The 15,322-nt window shown below is 36.8% G+C and overlaps 1 protein-coding gene and 1 long non-coding RNA gene across 2 annotated transcripts in view; one reads left to right on the forward strand and one right to left on the reverse strand.

Annotated features, from left to right (window-relative positions):
• The window catches only part of ELOVL7 (ELOVL fatty acid elongase 7), a 31,979-nt gene extending 19,687 nt beyond the window's left edge, over positions 1-12,292 (forward strand). The window contains exons 3-8 of the mRNA XM_005531840.3: positions 1,820-2,010; positions 4,277-4,357; positions 5,071-5,127; positions 6,860-6,965; positions 9,756-9,892; positions 11,153-12,292. Of these exons, the coding sequence (XP_005531897.1) occupies positions 1,820-2,010; positions 4,277-4,357; positions 5,071-5,127; positions 6,860-6,965; positions 9,756-9,892; positions 11,153-11,356 (776 nt within the window). The 3' untranslated portion in view covers positions 11,357-12,292. The remainder of the gene's footprint in view (positions 1-1,819; positions 2,011-4,276; positions 4,358-5,070; positions 5,128-6,859; positions 6,966-9,755; positions 9,893-11,152) is intronic.
• On the reverse strand, positions 6,895-15,181 carry LOC106628653 (uncharacterized). Its single transcript, XR_001332074.2, has 3 exons — positions 14,902-15,181; positions 7,579-7,680; positions 6,895-7,020 (listed from the first exon to the last, which is right to left on the reverse strand). It is a non-coding gene; the product is annotated as an uncharacterized LOC106628653 (long non-coding RNA).
• Positions 15,182-15,322: the final 141 nt, after the last annotated feature.

Consider the following 15,322-nt stretch of genomic DNA (forward strand, 5'->3'; position numbering starts at 1 on the left):
TAGAAGTAGCTTTGTCATCTTGTGAATATTTGTAAGACTTGCTAGGTTACCTATTTATATGACAGTCTAGTTTCTACATTTTAAAATCGGAAGTAAACAAAACTCAGGTAGTTTATGGATATAAACTCTAAATAAAATACAGTGATTCTCCTGTCAGTGTCTTTGGTTGCCTGAATATATAGTTTGAGTGCTGAATGTAGTTTTAACTCTTTTTTCATTACCAAACAGTTGCATTTTATCAGTTAATTAATGCAGGCATATGGCATTACTGCATTTTGCTTTTGCAAAATGAAAAAAAGAAACTCAAGCTCCGGTAAGTTTCAGTATTTTGAAATTAATCGTCAGAGTAATTAATTCTGTCACAGTGGTACTTTGAAAAAGGATGTTAGTCTCTTGTTGCAGTAAGTAAGGGATGTTAATCACACTTTGCTTCTATTCCACTTTGTTATTTTGTATGCTTACCAAAAGCTGGATAGAGAAGACTTCAGTTTTGGGGTTGAGACCCATCAGTCTCAGAAAGGGATTAGCTAATTCCTGGAAAAAAATTGTGAAGTGGTGAGGGTTTGATAGATAAAATTACTGATTTATCTTTTCCAGCTTAGCTGAGCACCACTTTTCTTGTTCAGTTGAAGTACAGACTGCAAGTGAGCAGGGAATTTAATATCAGTATGACTCATGGGGTGAAGTGGATTGGGATGGAGTGAGCATTTTTTCTGCAATGTCCATGACTTCAGAAGCTGAGTTGTCTCCCTGCCCAACAGTGCTTGTATTTGGATCACAGTGTTAGTGGTGGAACTTGATTTTCTCTGGATCAGACTGGGAAGAACAGTGAGAAAGGTTAGGTAGGAGCCAGGACAAGGGTGGATACAACAAAAACAATCAGTTGTGAAGAGATGGTCGTTCTCTTGCAGTACATACAAGCAGATTCCTCATGCTGTGGGTCACAATCCTTGGTCTGTGGGCAGCAGCTCTGGCACATTACAAGCTGTGAGAAGCATTATAATGTGCTCTCCTCCTCAATTTGTTTTTACACTTTCAGTGGCTGTTAACCACATCAGAGGGTCTCATGGGTTAAAGATTGCTTGAATGCTTTGGGCTGAAAATTTGCTGACTTGAAACATTTGGCTATGAATTAAACAGTTGACAAAAAACCAGTAGTGTAATTTTACCCTTAAAATACAGCAGCAAACCATGAAAGAAACAGTTTTTTTTAAGTCAGTAGTTAAGTTTGGGATCATTCTGAACCAAATCTTGCAAAAGTCAGTATAAAAAAGAATAATTAATGAAAATAAAAATTGCATCAGGTTTGTATCACTTCACCTGCTTATGGAGAAATGTGGCAGTCTTTGGTGATCTGGGACTCTGTGATGAACCACAGAAGGGTGCAGTGGAATCATGGTGATGCTCAGATGAAATACCTGCCAGCCTCATTGGTAGAGAGAGGGAGTGGGGTGTGCTTAGGAGGAGGTGCCTCTGCAATACATCTCTCTGGCATAACTGTGGGGTAATTTGCAACATTTGCTTGTTGTATTATAACTTTCTTGTCATAATGAAAGTGTGTGCTTTGTCATGCTGTAAAGACAAAATCATGTCACTCAAGATTCTGTGTCTTCTTTTCACTGTATGTGAAGAAAGAAGCAATGAATCCTACATGGGTTAAATCATGTTATCCAGGCAGTATGGATTTGAAGTAAATGGAATCTGAAACATGATTTGTGACAGAAAAATCTAGAGCATCAAGAATTAAATACTTTTCTGTAGCTGTTTTAGTAAGTACTGTCGACATCTGACTTTTTTTTTCCTCCCCCATCCTGTCTAGATCCAAGACTGGAAGGCTGGCCACTCATGTCTTCACCTTTTCCAACGACTTTCATCATTGGAACCTACGTTTATTTTGTCACTTCCTTGGGACCCAAACTCATGGAAAATAAAAAACCTTTTGAACTCAGGCAGATCATGACATTTTATAATTTTAGTGTGGTAGCCCTCTCTTTATATATGACTTATGAAGTAAGTAATATGTTTGTAATGCATTTTTATATTTCATGTCTTTAACAACTATTTTTTAATAAATTTATTAATATAATTTCCACACTGCAGTAGTCAAAAAAATATTACTGTCATGGCAGTAATTATATTCCTCCAAGACGTATGCGAAACTTGTAATTCTTGGAAAAAGGGAATAAATCATACCCAGAAAGAGAGAACATGAAACATTTTGTGTCATTATACAAAATTTAAAAAGTTTTAAGTTTTTATAATTTAAATTCATTGTACTGCAGCAGTTAAAGCAGTACAAAAAAAACCAATATGCTTTTCTTAGTATTTTGTAATTGTTTCTGTCCTACTAGGTGATAATGTGACAACCTGCCCTTAAGGGGAAGGAACAACAACTGATGTTTCAAACACTGTATAGAGTATAGATATACATACAGTATAAAGAAATAATCTTCAGTTAGATCTGCCTTTTAAAAGACAGAAATCAATGACAGAGGATAGCAAAATCTAATTCAAGGCTGTTTTATCCTTTAAATGAACAAACAAAACCCCTCTAAACAAAAAACCTCCAACCTCTGCCCCCTGCTTCCTCCTCAACCACAAATTATTTATATATTTAACACTTATTTTCCCCACAACCCCAAAATAGCAAATTCTCTCTCTTTTTTCTTTTTCCTTTTTTTTTTTTCTTTTCCCAAAAGCAATGTTGAGATTTTGCTGCTGTTGGGCTTTACTTATTTGCTGGGATTTGTTGGGCTTTGGTGGGGTTTTTATAAGTGTAGCTATTTGTTGATGGTACTGTGTAAATGACAGCCTTACACATTTGCTTTGTGAAGCATCACTGTGCTAGTACTGACCCTCTGTGTGACTCTCCGGCTATGTGGCTATTTCAGATTTGGGAAACTACTAATAAAAAGTTGTCAGGTTATCGTGCCAAATCAGCAGGATAGGTTCCTGTTAGCTTAATTTGCATGAATCTTATAATGAGTTACAGTGAACTACATGACATTTCTTCTAACCTCTCTAAAGGCACTGCAGCAGCAGCTACTTTGTGTCATGACTGTTGAGTGGAAAGACGAATGTTTTTGCTATTTAGACTTTTTTTTTAAATTGCCGAAATTCCTTTTGGAATTTGGTTCCAAGTTTAGTTTTGGTTATAAACCTCAGAAACAAACAAACAAAACCCCACAAAGAATAAAAGAAGAGAAGATTACACTTCTGTTAGTGTCTGACACTGGCATGGTATTCAGTAAGTCTGCTGTCAAGATTTCCATGTTACAGTTGCATGAAAGAGTGAATGGACAGACTGTAACTGAGTGAATTTCTGCTATATTGTCTGGTGGTTAGCAAGAAGCTGATTCTTTCCCTTTTTCCCTTTTTGTAACCAAGTCACTTGGTTGTGCTGTTTCTTTGGTGTTCCAAAAAAACATGTTCTTTTTTTAAAGCAATCAGACCTTTCAGGAAATTAAAAGGACAAAAGCCTGCTTCTGTTAGGAGAGGTGAGGCTCTTACCATGCATGAGTGGATGGTGATAATGAGAAGCATCATGAAGATATAAAATACAGATGTCATAGTTGCTGGCAGTAGAATAAGCCAAGTAAAATATTAATATTTTTGTTCTTGTCTAAACCTTAATATATTCCAAGAGAAAATACTGTATTATATTCGATACATATAGTCCTTTGGTCATTTGTGTGCTCTCAGTTGTAGCTTCTTGTCACTTGTTTGAGTGGAAAACTAACTGAACCATGAAGTTTAACTAAGCAGAATTTAAGAAACTATGATATTAAATATACATCATGCATAGTGTTTTGTTCCTTGTCTTTAATGATAAACAGCAATAGCTTTCTGTTATGCTGGTTTTGTTGGAGTATTAAGATGCTGTGTTGTATTTTTTTTCGTATTAAGATAATTAGCGTGATAGCAATTTTCAAAAGAATTGTATTTGGTTTTGTAGTCTTACTCACACAGTAAGTTGTCATTTAACACAGGTTTTGAGATGCATCTCTTTCTTCTCTTCAGTTCTAATGCTGAAATAATGGGTGTAGGAAGAAAATTCTTGTCTATGGGTGTGGTCCTGGAATTAAAAATTCATTAATCTGCAACAGCAAAGGATTTTTGTGGTAGCTATTCCACACACAGGTAGATGATTGACAAAGTTGCTGATTTAAGGTGTTTTTAATATTGTTTTTCCCCTCCTGCTTAATGATTGCAAAAGTAATCCAAAATTAATGAATTTTTCAAAAGGTGTAAAATTAATCTTTGCTCTTTCCTCCAGTTTCTTATGTCAGGCTGGGCCACAGGATACTCATTCCGGTGTGACATTGTTGACTACTCGAGGTCACCGACAGCTCTAAGAGTAAGTTGCTGAAGACAAGGGTGAATTGTTATTGTAAAACAATAGAATAGTTTGGGTTGGAAGTGACCTTGGTGACCTAGTTCCAAAGCCCCTGATATGAGCAAGGACACCTTCCACTAGACCAGGTTGTTCAAAGTAGTGTGTTACACATTTACTTAATTTTTAGAAATACTTTTTGAACAGTCTGCTTTTTGAATGCACTGTTGTGGAGTGGAGTGCACTAAATGGAAATGCCCTCTTGCATAATGTAGAGCACATGAGTTAACCGGAGGGACAGGCTGGTTGGTTGCTTGGGAGGAAGAAAGAGGCAAGGAATTCATTGGCTTCTTTTTGTTGGTTTTAAAATTCCTTTAAGTTTAAAAATTGTTTTGTGTTTTTAAAGAAAAAAACAATCAAACTATACATTTAAATATTTCTGTCAACCTTGTAACATCACCTGGCCCAGTACTTTCCTTTATGTAGTGTCCTGGGGTGACTAGTTGCCTGGTTTATGTTACATATTAAGTTCTGCACCTTTAAGAGTGGCTCTGAGAGCGAAGGGGATACCAGTATCATAAAATCACCTCAGGATATTCCACCCCTTATCCCTATATCATCAACTTATTATCAAAACTAATATATATTCTAACTCTACAATATATAGATTATTATTTGTCCTGCTCAGTTTTGTTTATGACTTTCATGGTTTGACAATTTGATTTTTACTCTTGCAGATGGTGCGAACTTGTTGGCTTTATTTCTTTTCCAAGTTCATTGAATTATTAGACACTGTAAGTATTTGTAGCCTAATAAAACAAGTTGTTCTTTTTCCTTTTCAGAGCAGAACTGGTGCTGTTCAGGTCTCAGGATATAAGTGGCTTTTTATTTAGTCCTCCAGTCTTCAATTATTAGAATATGATCACAATGTTTATCCCTATTATATCTTTGTCTTTTTACACTTTGCACACTTTGTACTGTCTTTTTACACTGTTCTTCCTTCATTACCAGGAAAAATGTTAATGAGGGAACACACCTTTAAATTTTTAGAAAGTCTTTATAACTTGACTGTTTAACAACTGAGTACACTAGTCTGGTATGCTATGGCAGTGCTTGTCTCAACACTGCAGATAAAAAACAGTTGATCATGCTGAATTTTTTTTTCACATAATTTTCAGATTTTATCTTCCCCATACATATCATCAGCAGGATGTCTGAATGCAGGACAAAATTGCCATACCTACTTGCTCTAAATCCCTGAGATGGTCTTGAGTGTCATGACTACAGAGATGTTTGATGTCAGTCTGGCTCTCTAGCCTGTTTCAAACAAAGTCTGAGTAGCAATGCATGGAAGCAGAATGCAGACCTTGCTCACCACCAGCAGCCATCTTTCCAACACTGGTACCAGATAGGACTGAGATATTTTCAAAACAGCTTTTCAGTGTTGGAATTAGTTGCAGTTCTATTTGCCCTATTGTTTGGGGCACAAGAGTGGTGGTTCAGGAGCTGACTCATGAGCAGTGAGGATGTTCTACATCCTCTAGAGCAAAAGCAGGCCATCTGACTTTACATCTGCAAATGTTCATGATTCAACACTGGAAGATCTTACTGACTAAACCAAACGGAATGGTAATGGAAGTGTCAGGAATGCTAAAACTGGAAAATCCTGACGAATATATTGCTCTATCTGCCTTTATTCCTCACAGGTTATAGTGCTCTTTTTTAATTAGTCCTGAGCCTGATTTTTTTTTTTTTCTTTAATTTATTTTGTTTGAAAACACACAATTAGGGACCCATTTCTCATCAGCTTTTTTTGTTTTATTGCAAAAGTAGTTTCTTAGCTATATTTAAATCAGCTGATTCAAAATGTTTTCTCTGGTACACCAGGCTTCTTTTCTTCTGTGTTTGTTTGCTTGCCATCTGATACTACCCTGACTTCCATGACCTGACTTCTCCTTACAGATTTTTTGCTGTCTTCCCTTAACATTTCCCTTGATGCCTGCCCTTTAAAATGAGGCCTGTCAATATCAATTAAGAATACCAACCTATATTCTGTATAATTTTGATGTTTTCCAATGGTAGCTAAGTTAAAATTGATAATAAAGTGTTATTTCTCTAACATAGTATTTTCTACTGCTAGTCCTGTTAATTTTCTCAAATGACCTTTCATTAATAGCTCAGGGGACTTAAAATCTGATGCTTGTAGAGACTTCTCAATCCAAGCAATTCCATCTTACATGGTTTGGTGCACATGTTGGTGATGGCTCAACCTTTGACATTTGGTTTCAAAGCTCGCCTTGGCTTGTGAGATTTCACAGGTGGATTTTGCTTACTGGCTTTAAGGTTTTTAGAAAACTAGTTTGCATAGCCAGACAGTCACTTAGTTTTTCTTCTCCCAACATGGTAACTGTGAAGAACTTTTGAATGTATAGTAGTGAGCAACCAGCACTGATGTGTACATTTTCTTTAAATATGTTTGGTTTGATTATTTTCTGTAACATTCTGTTCATTAAAAATATCTTTCAGATATTTTTTGTGTTGCGTAAGAAAAACAACCAAGTTACATTCCTGCATGTCTTTCATCATTCCATCATGCCGTGGACCTGGTGGTTTGGAGTCAAATTTGCTGCAGGTATGGAGAGAGAGTGGCATTTAAGTTGAACATATCTTCTGGTAGTGAAAGTTACCTATGGTAGACAAAAAGAAAAAGAGAATTAAACACTTCGGAAACATCAGTGTTTTTAAATTTAGACTTCTGCAGTTATTTTATGGAACTGAGATCACCATAATTATTTAAATAGGTGGGGATTGCTCATTTTTCCTATTTGATAGCATTTTGTTCAGTGCTGATTTCTTATGGAGGGAAAGAGGTTCAGAGAAGAGAGCTGGGTACAAGCAAAAAACATTATTAGATGAAAAAGAAGTCACTGAAAAATTGCAAGTCCTAGGGGAGACACATGAAGCAAATAATTCTGTTAAAATTACTTTATAACCATTTTTCCCCTGACAATGTAAGAACTAAGTCGGAGTAGAGGACTGCATTCCTTTTTTTTTTCCTGTTTGAGAAATTATTTGGTCTTTGTTGCAGTTACTTTTACTGGCTTTAGGTAGCGTGTGTGGGATTTATTTACACCTGATACTTCAGCTTTTACAAAACTAGAAAAATATTTTCCTGGACCTTTCTTTATTAAAGTAACATTTGAATTTTTTTTTTAATTTAAATTCTTTGACCGCTATCTGCTTACCTTCACTTTCTCCTTTTCTGCTTGGTGTGTCTTTGCATGCATTTTCCTATGCCACATTATCGGTGTGCACCACTAATAAATACAACTTGCCATGAGAATAGTCTGAAAAGCACAAAGTGGAAAAATGCATAGTCATTTATTAATCAATTTGTGGGACAACTTAGGCTTTTTTAGGAGTTTCTGCTGAGAAATAGTGGGGTTTCATACATGTTTACCTGGGAACATGTTTTGTGGTTTTTCTTTTTTTGTCCTGGAAAATTGGTGATGAACTGATGAAGCAGTTATTCCACTGCTTTTCAGTGTAATCTCTTAATGTCTATTTTATGTCTGTTTTTTTCTGGACTGGTCTAGAAAGCACTTCAGAAAATTTGTAGATCTTTTGAACCTTTCCAGTGTGCAGCTTTTCCTTGTGCATAAATGGATCTACTTCTGTTGTATTTGTGGAGTTTCTGTTATTAGGAAAGTGGTGGATTGATCATGTATTTCTCAAATCTTGCTGAGTGACTGCTGTTACATTGATAATAAAACTGTGAATGGTTGTCTCAGCATAGACCCTAGTGTTTATAGGTCTGCAACAGGAAACCTGCAGCAAATAGCAGTCCCTCCTCTTCAACCTTGAAAATTTTCCACTTATGGGTGATTAACTTTCTCCATTTTATCTGGGCGTTGGATCAGTTTACCAGCTACAGGCTTCTGATTTTGCATCAGATTCTAATTTCCCATGTGATAATTAGACAAATGCTTTCAGCAAAGTGTGCAAGAATTGTTCTGTCCTGTGGTAGTAGTAGTCCCTCATATTTATGCAGAGCCATGTTTATTCCAAAAACTCTATTGCTTATCTTCACACTTATCTTTCCAAATACTGTTGTTTGATAAGTTTAATTTTTTTCCAAGAATTTCAGTCCTGCTGATGTTTACCTTGTATTCAGTTTCATCAGTGCTTGTCCTTCTAAACAGCAACATGTTTTCAGATCAGCATCACGTTTTCGAACTGTTTGTGAAAAACCCAACAACCAAACAGGATGGAGATGCTGTTTTTTCTCTGATCTGATATAAACACAGAATTATAAAATGATGCTTATTATAGCATTGCTTTTTGAAGCATATTTTTGTACCGTTGTGTAGGTTCCTTTTTTCTCTGCTTTAGCTATTTGTTTTTTCTTCTGAATATTCACTGCACAAGCCAAAAAAAGTATGTATATTTGAACTGTAAGAACATTCAAATTATTTTTAAAAATACAATAGCTAAGTTTCAAAGAAAGTTTGCAATCACAGCTGGATGAGTTATGCCTTCTCAAGCTGTAAGATTAGTTTGAGCTACTAAAAACACAAAATAGATTTTATTTTTGATTGGAATGATTCTAAATGGGAAAATTACACTCTTTTTCTCACTAAATGTCTCCTTTTATGTCATCTCATTTTCTTTTTGATGATCATTGTTTTCATATCCATGTTTCTTTTAAAAATACTTTGCTCTCTGCTGCTTCTTGGATCACTTTTACCTCTAATTTCTTGTGTTCATTAAAATAAAGCTACTTTGAGCAGGATCATGTAGCTCCATGGTTAATCCAACAGAAAAGGAAGAACATTTACTTGTTCTGTGAAATACTCATGTGTTACCAGTTTCAGTCATAAAGTTATCCCAAAATGGGCCCTACTTAAGTTTCCCTTTCAGTGTAAGTATGTTTTGAGATTGACAATGGATTTGTGAGACCCTTGTTCATGATTACAAAAACTTACTGTCTGAAATGGTATTTCCTTCCCTGGGAATCTGGAAATCTGTATTGAGAAGAGACTTATTACTTATCCTCTACAACTTTTTGAAGTTCATCATGATGTCCAGAAAGGAGGCAAAAACCAGGGGGAATGCTTTCTACTATGTTTTCTGTGTCTCTATCAAATTTATGTTTTAATAAAAAAAATAATAAAAATTGAACCCAAAATAATGTTTTTACAGGTAATTAGATCAGCTCTGTTTTACTGCTGTTTTGGGAATGCTTAGATAAACTTTTTCTGAGACAAGAAACTGATGTGATCTGTCAGAATTGGTATCAACCCAATTCAGGAAAAATATCTTGAGGGTTAGTCAAAGTCTAGGTTTTGTGGTACATGTTTTAGATATCCTGGCTTTTTAAATACATGCTGTAATACTACTACTATGTTTTGTTTTTCTACAGGTGGTTTAGGAACATTTCATGCTTTGCTGAACTGTATTGTGCATGTTGTCATGTACACTTACTATGGAATCTGTTCTCTGGGACCAGCCTATCATAAATATTTGTGGTGGAAAAAGTACATGACAACTATACAACTTGTGAGTAGCTGTTTTAACATATGCACCTCTCAAAAACCTGATTGTAGCTAACACAGATTTAATGCAATAAATTTGTTCTTTTGGTTATGCTCCTGTGTGGAGCTTACAGTAGGTATAAGCTTTACTAATGTTTTAATTGAGGATAACAAAAGGTGTGAGCTCTCCACAGTAATATAATTAAATCTGCTGACTTCAGCATTCACTCTAATCACAGATTTAGACAAATAAGCTTTTCAGTTATGCAGTACTTGATAAATATATTTTATATTTATATATAAATAAAAATTATTAATATATAAATGTACACCAAGAAAATACAAATAATGTACAGAATACTTAACTAATGTACAGAATTATGTAACTACATGTAAAATGTAGCAAGAAAAGGGGAAAAAGTATTTATTTAGAACTTGATCTTCTTTCATAGAAAATGTTTGTGTTTAGAAATTTTACCTCTCTTCAACCCAGAACATTAAAACCCTCTTTTACAGTATATTAAGTCTTCTATCAGCTTTAGATCTCTTTCAAAAGGTTGCTCTTCTGAGTGCTTTTTCATGCCCACCTCATTTGATAGATGGGTTTTCAAAATTCAGTTTCTGGCTAAACAATTGGCTTAGAAAGAGCAAAGGTGCTGAGGAGGTAAAGGAGATGTCTGCTTGCACCAGGGCTGGTTTTAGTAGAATAGTTCATGTAACCATGTGCAACTCCAAATGATATAGCCTGAATATTTATAACTTGGTCTTTTTGACCTGGAGGCATTACCAGTGGACGATAAACTTGGACTTCATGCAGAGTGTCTTTTTGTCACATGCTAGTATGCAGGAAAGGTGGGAATTCTTGTTCCCTAACCCTATAATGGTTGCTTGCTTTTCTTTTTTTTTTTTTTTTTTCCTAATTTTTCTAAAGAAACCTCCCATTTTTCACTGGACAAACACTATCTGCCTCCATCCTTTTTATCTCAACTAGCCAGGGTAGAATCCTATTCTCCTACCATGAGCTTCTTAGTTTGTCCCTGAACTTCTCTTCCTTTATTATGTAGACCTGTTTTTCAGTGCAGAAATATTTTGGGGAGATGAGCTATAAAGGTGCATCTATGCCATATTAAGAAGTTGTACTGTTGTCACTTGCTCCTTGCTTTCCCCCCACTCTACCCCTACTATCTGCTTTTCAGCAAACAAGCTATGCTGAAATTTTTCAACTTCTGTACTAAGGTTGTAATTTATTTTAAAAGTACTTATTTTCTTCACCTTTTTCCTCCAGGTCCAGTTTATTATGATTACAGTCCACATAGGACAAATCTACATCATGGATGATTGTCCGTACCAGTATCCAATTTTCATGTTTATTATTTGGCTTTATGGCTCTATGTTTTTAGTCTTGTTTCTCCACTTCTGGTACCACGCTTACACGAAGGGACAAAGACTGCCAAAAATAGCAAGAAATGGCATCAGCAAAGATGAGTGAAACAAATTCTTGTCTCTAAAACCAAAGAAGTGTATATGTCAAAGGGGAAACTTGCACTACTTGACAATCAAGATGTTTAGGTGCGCACACTACATGGTGTATATTTTGTATGTTTTCTTCCAAAACAGAATTTGTATTTTTACCATAAGTTATTTGGGATTCTTAACATGGGAGCGGGGAAGAACTGTAGATCTCTGATTAAAAAAAAAAAAAAAAAAAGAAAGATAGAATATATCTAAAAAATGCACAAAAATAAAGATAATTGGAAAAACTAAAATGTGTATGACAAGTACTGAGTACTTCGAACACACTTTGAGGGGGATAAAAGTTACTTCACTATAAATGTTGTAAGTTGCTAAGACTGTCAGCTGCATTTTATTGTAAGAATGATTCTTCAGTAAGTACTGTTTTTAGAATCTAAGGCATATTAATATAGTTAATACATAAACATTATTACATCTGTTTATATTACTTTAAAGGAAGGATTGTAAGTTAATCTGTCAAGACATAATGTTTCATTTGAAGATCACAGATTTTTGGATATACTGTCTTTTACTAGGAGAACTGAATTCATTTCATGCTGTACTCAGTTGAACATTATCGTAAATGTTGGAAAGCTACTAATATGGGGATTATCTGAATTGTCTTGTAGCATAGTGATCAAAACATCTTACTGATTTGTTCACTGTAGTAGCCAAGTATACTTATTATTCAATGTGTCTATGGATATACTTTATATTGGTAGCCTGTACTGTTTGTGAAGTGGGGCTAAGAGGATTATGGAATCTTTTAATTCAAAGCCAAAATCTCAGTGCTCAAATAAAATGCAAAAAAATTTTGATTTAGTGATTTAAGCTTAAGTGTCACCTACCATGATTGTACTGTGCTCTACTTTCTTCTGTGTCCATTATCTATTGAAATACATGTCTAGAAAGAGTTTGTGTCATCTTGGGTTTTTTTGTTGTTATTATAATGGCTTGTTTTTATCAGCTCCAGATTACAGTTACTCCAGCTGTCTTGTCTGGAACCAGGCAAAAAAATATGTGACATTCGCTGATTTTCTGAAAATGAGGCCGGCAGTGGTGACTGGGTATGGCTCTGCTCTGTGTAGAATTACCCAGTATGTTGTTTTCCAAGGTTAGGCAGAGTGTTGGAGTCACGTATGAGTGACATAGAAATCAAAGGAACTTGCTATTTGTAAGTTGCATTTGTACCGCATGAGCTTTTTAAGGAATTGCTACATGCAACGGACCTGGAAATGAGGAATTAAATGTGTTTAGATTAATGTTACCGTTAAAGGCACTGTTTTCTAAAACACCAAAAAAAAAGAAAAGAAAATTGCAGTATTTGCTTTTTACTTGATCTGATCTACGGGATTTTCAAATACTCAAAACTTTGAGGCAGATTTTAATAGCCTCCCAGTTACACAATTCCAAGACAGTAAGCTTTGTTACCTGCAGACTTTTATTTTACTGACATTTATGGTACATTTTAAATGCTAAAGGAATGTAAACTTTAGGTTGGACATGAGTTGCAAATGTTTTCTTTTGAGATTACATTGTTTTTTAAAGCAAATAAAAAATAGTTTATGTCTTATCTATTCACTATTTAATCCCTGTAGCTGTCACCTCTCATGGCAGTGACAGTACATCTCAAAAAGTATTGGGATGACCTGAGATTTAAATTGCAACCCTGAATTTTAGATGCTTGATCCTAGAATCATCAGTGTTCAGTTCTCAGCTCCCTGGCAGTTCATGTGGAGAGGTGTTTTATCACAAGATGCTAAACAGCTGCAATGCTGATCAGGGACCACACCTCTTTTTGGTGGGAAAAGCAGTCCATCACTGACTGAAAGTCTCAAGTCCAGCCAGCTCTGGCCTCTGTATATATATCATTGGCCTCCAGTGTTAGGGGAGGCTTTCCTTATTGCTGTTTTTTCAAATAGCAGGAAAAAATTTGCCAGTTTTATAAGGTTGGTTTGGGTTTTTTTGTTGTTGTTTTTTTTTTATGTGTATTATATTTATATATAAATTATTTATTATGTAAGTGCTGATAAAGGAAGTGGGACAATTTGGTTCTTTGAGGCTTTCTCGAGCCTGCACATTCAAATGCATTTGGGAAATGCAGGCCTTATGAGGGAAAGGCAGTAATAGCTTATCTGTAGAGAAAATTGGATAATAGTACCCCCTGCTTCTTGTTCAAGGAAGCAGAAATTACTCTGTAGCCTTGCAGATTATTTCTGTGCTGGTAGGGGAAGTCCTAGTTCTGGTCTCTGATTTTGCAATCATACCTCCTTCCCTGCCCCATAAATCTGGATGGAGCAATGCATCCTGCAGCTGGGTGTGAAGGAGCTGGTACTTGTTTGTTGGTTTGGGAGCTAGATCTGCAACTGATTTTTCAAACTCACCTGGGCTTAAATAGGAACTGAGACTATGCCCAGTCAAAACTAAGGAGTGCTGCATGTGGACAGGTGCTGAACAGAAAGGAGCCAGGAAAACTTCCAATTCCAGCAGTTGTACACTAGCCAAAGGCTTCCGGAGTCAGTTGTTTGAGATTAAGAACTAATAAGCAGGAGTAGAAACTGGAGATACTAATCATTCTGTTGGCTAGTGCCGTGTCAGATTCCCGCTGCATAATATCTTGCACAGTGGTTTAGTCTTCTGTGAATTACATAGCATTTGGAGAAAGAGAATGCAGTGTTTCACACTGAGTTGTATGGATGCAGCGTAAGAGGATGCATGTAGTGTAACTGTGCCAATTACATCAGCTCAAAACAAATCCTCTCTTCCTACACACGAGAATCACACAATCTTTATCTGAACCTAAAAACTGTGCATCTCACTACTTAAGTGTATATTTTTGAGTTAGGCTAGAAAGGAGTCCAACAGTCAGCTAAGTCATCCGTGTTATGGTGAATGTTGACTGACAGTGAGGGGAATGTGGCTAAAATTTTATTTTCCTTAGACCTGGTGGAGAAGAAACACTGGTGTTGCCAGCCACTCCTCTCCTGTGAGAGTCCTAAATATTGAGGTCATCTGTAATACGTATCACAGGAGTTTGCTTCATCCCGACCTATGCAGGATAGGTGACCTGGTATCAAAATCTCCTGCCTTAGAATGGAGGTTTCCTATTAACGTTCCTAATCACCCTTTCTTTAAAATGCTCATGAAAAAGCTAATGTACAACATCTCAAATTAGTTTTGTGGCATCAGCATCAATTCCTGTCTTCTGTAGGAATAATCAAATAATCAAATGTAATTGCAAGTAATTATCATCCCACAGACTGCCTGAATTCCAAACAAAACTCTTTAACTAAAGATTTGATTGAAACAATTTAAAAACATTGAAAACTGAGGGTTTGGAGGGATTTTTTTACTTTGATTTTTTGTTTTGTCTGTTTAATTAATGCCAAGGCTGTGTTCTCTATCAGGGCCGCAGTTCACCAGCCAGTGCTTCCCTGACATGGTTTAACTTGTTGCCACACACAGACTCGCCAAACGGACCAGTTTGGAGGGGACTACAGCAGATCACCTGGTCCAACCTACCTGCTCACGCAGGGCCACCTCACAGCACACAGCACAGGACTGAGTCCAGATGGTTCTGGAATATCTCCCTGAGGGAGGCGCCAGAACGTCTCTGAGAAATCTGTTCCAGTGCGCACAGTAACCACACAGCAAAGAAATTCCTCCTCGTGCTCATGGTGAACTTCCAGTGCATCAGTTCCTGCCCGCCGTCTCTTGTCCTACTGCGCGGCACCCCCTGGCTGTATGCAGCCAGCACACCTCCCGGCCCTTGCCCAGGCTGAGGCTGCGGCCTGCGGCACGGCCTGCGGCACGGCCTGCGGCAGCGCCCCGCCCCGCCCCGCCCCCCCCCCCCCCCCCCCACAGCGCCCCCTCGCGCTCGGCTCCCTGCCCGCGCCCCAGCGCGGCCGCCCCGCCCCGCCCCCGCCCCACCAATCAAGGGCGG

The sequence above is a fragment of the Pseudopodoces humilis genome, chromosome 4 (genome assembly GCF_049639895.1).
Source record: "Pseudopodoces humilis isolate 2021_Gansu_Grassland_sample_001 chromosome 4, ASM4963989v1, whole genome shotgun sequence".
In the NCBI taxonomy this organism is placed as follows: Eukaryota; Metazoa; Chordata; class Aves; order Passeriformes; family Paridae; genus Pseudopodoces; species Pseudopodoces humilis.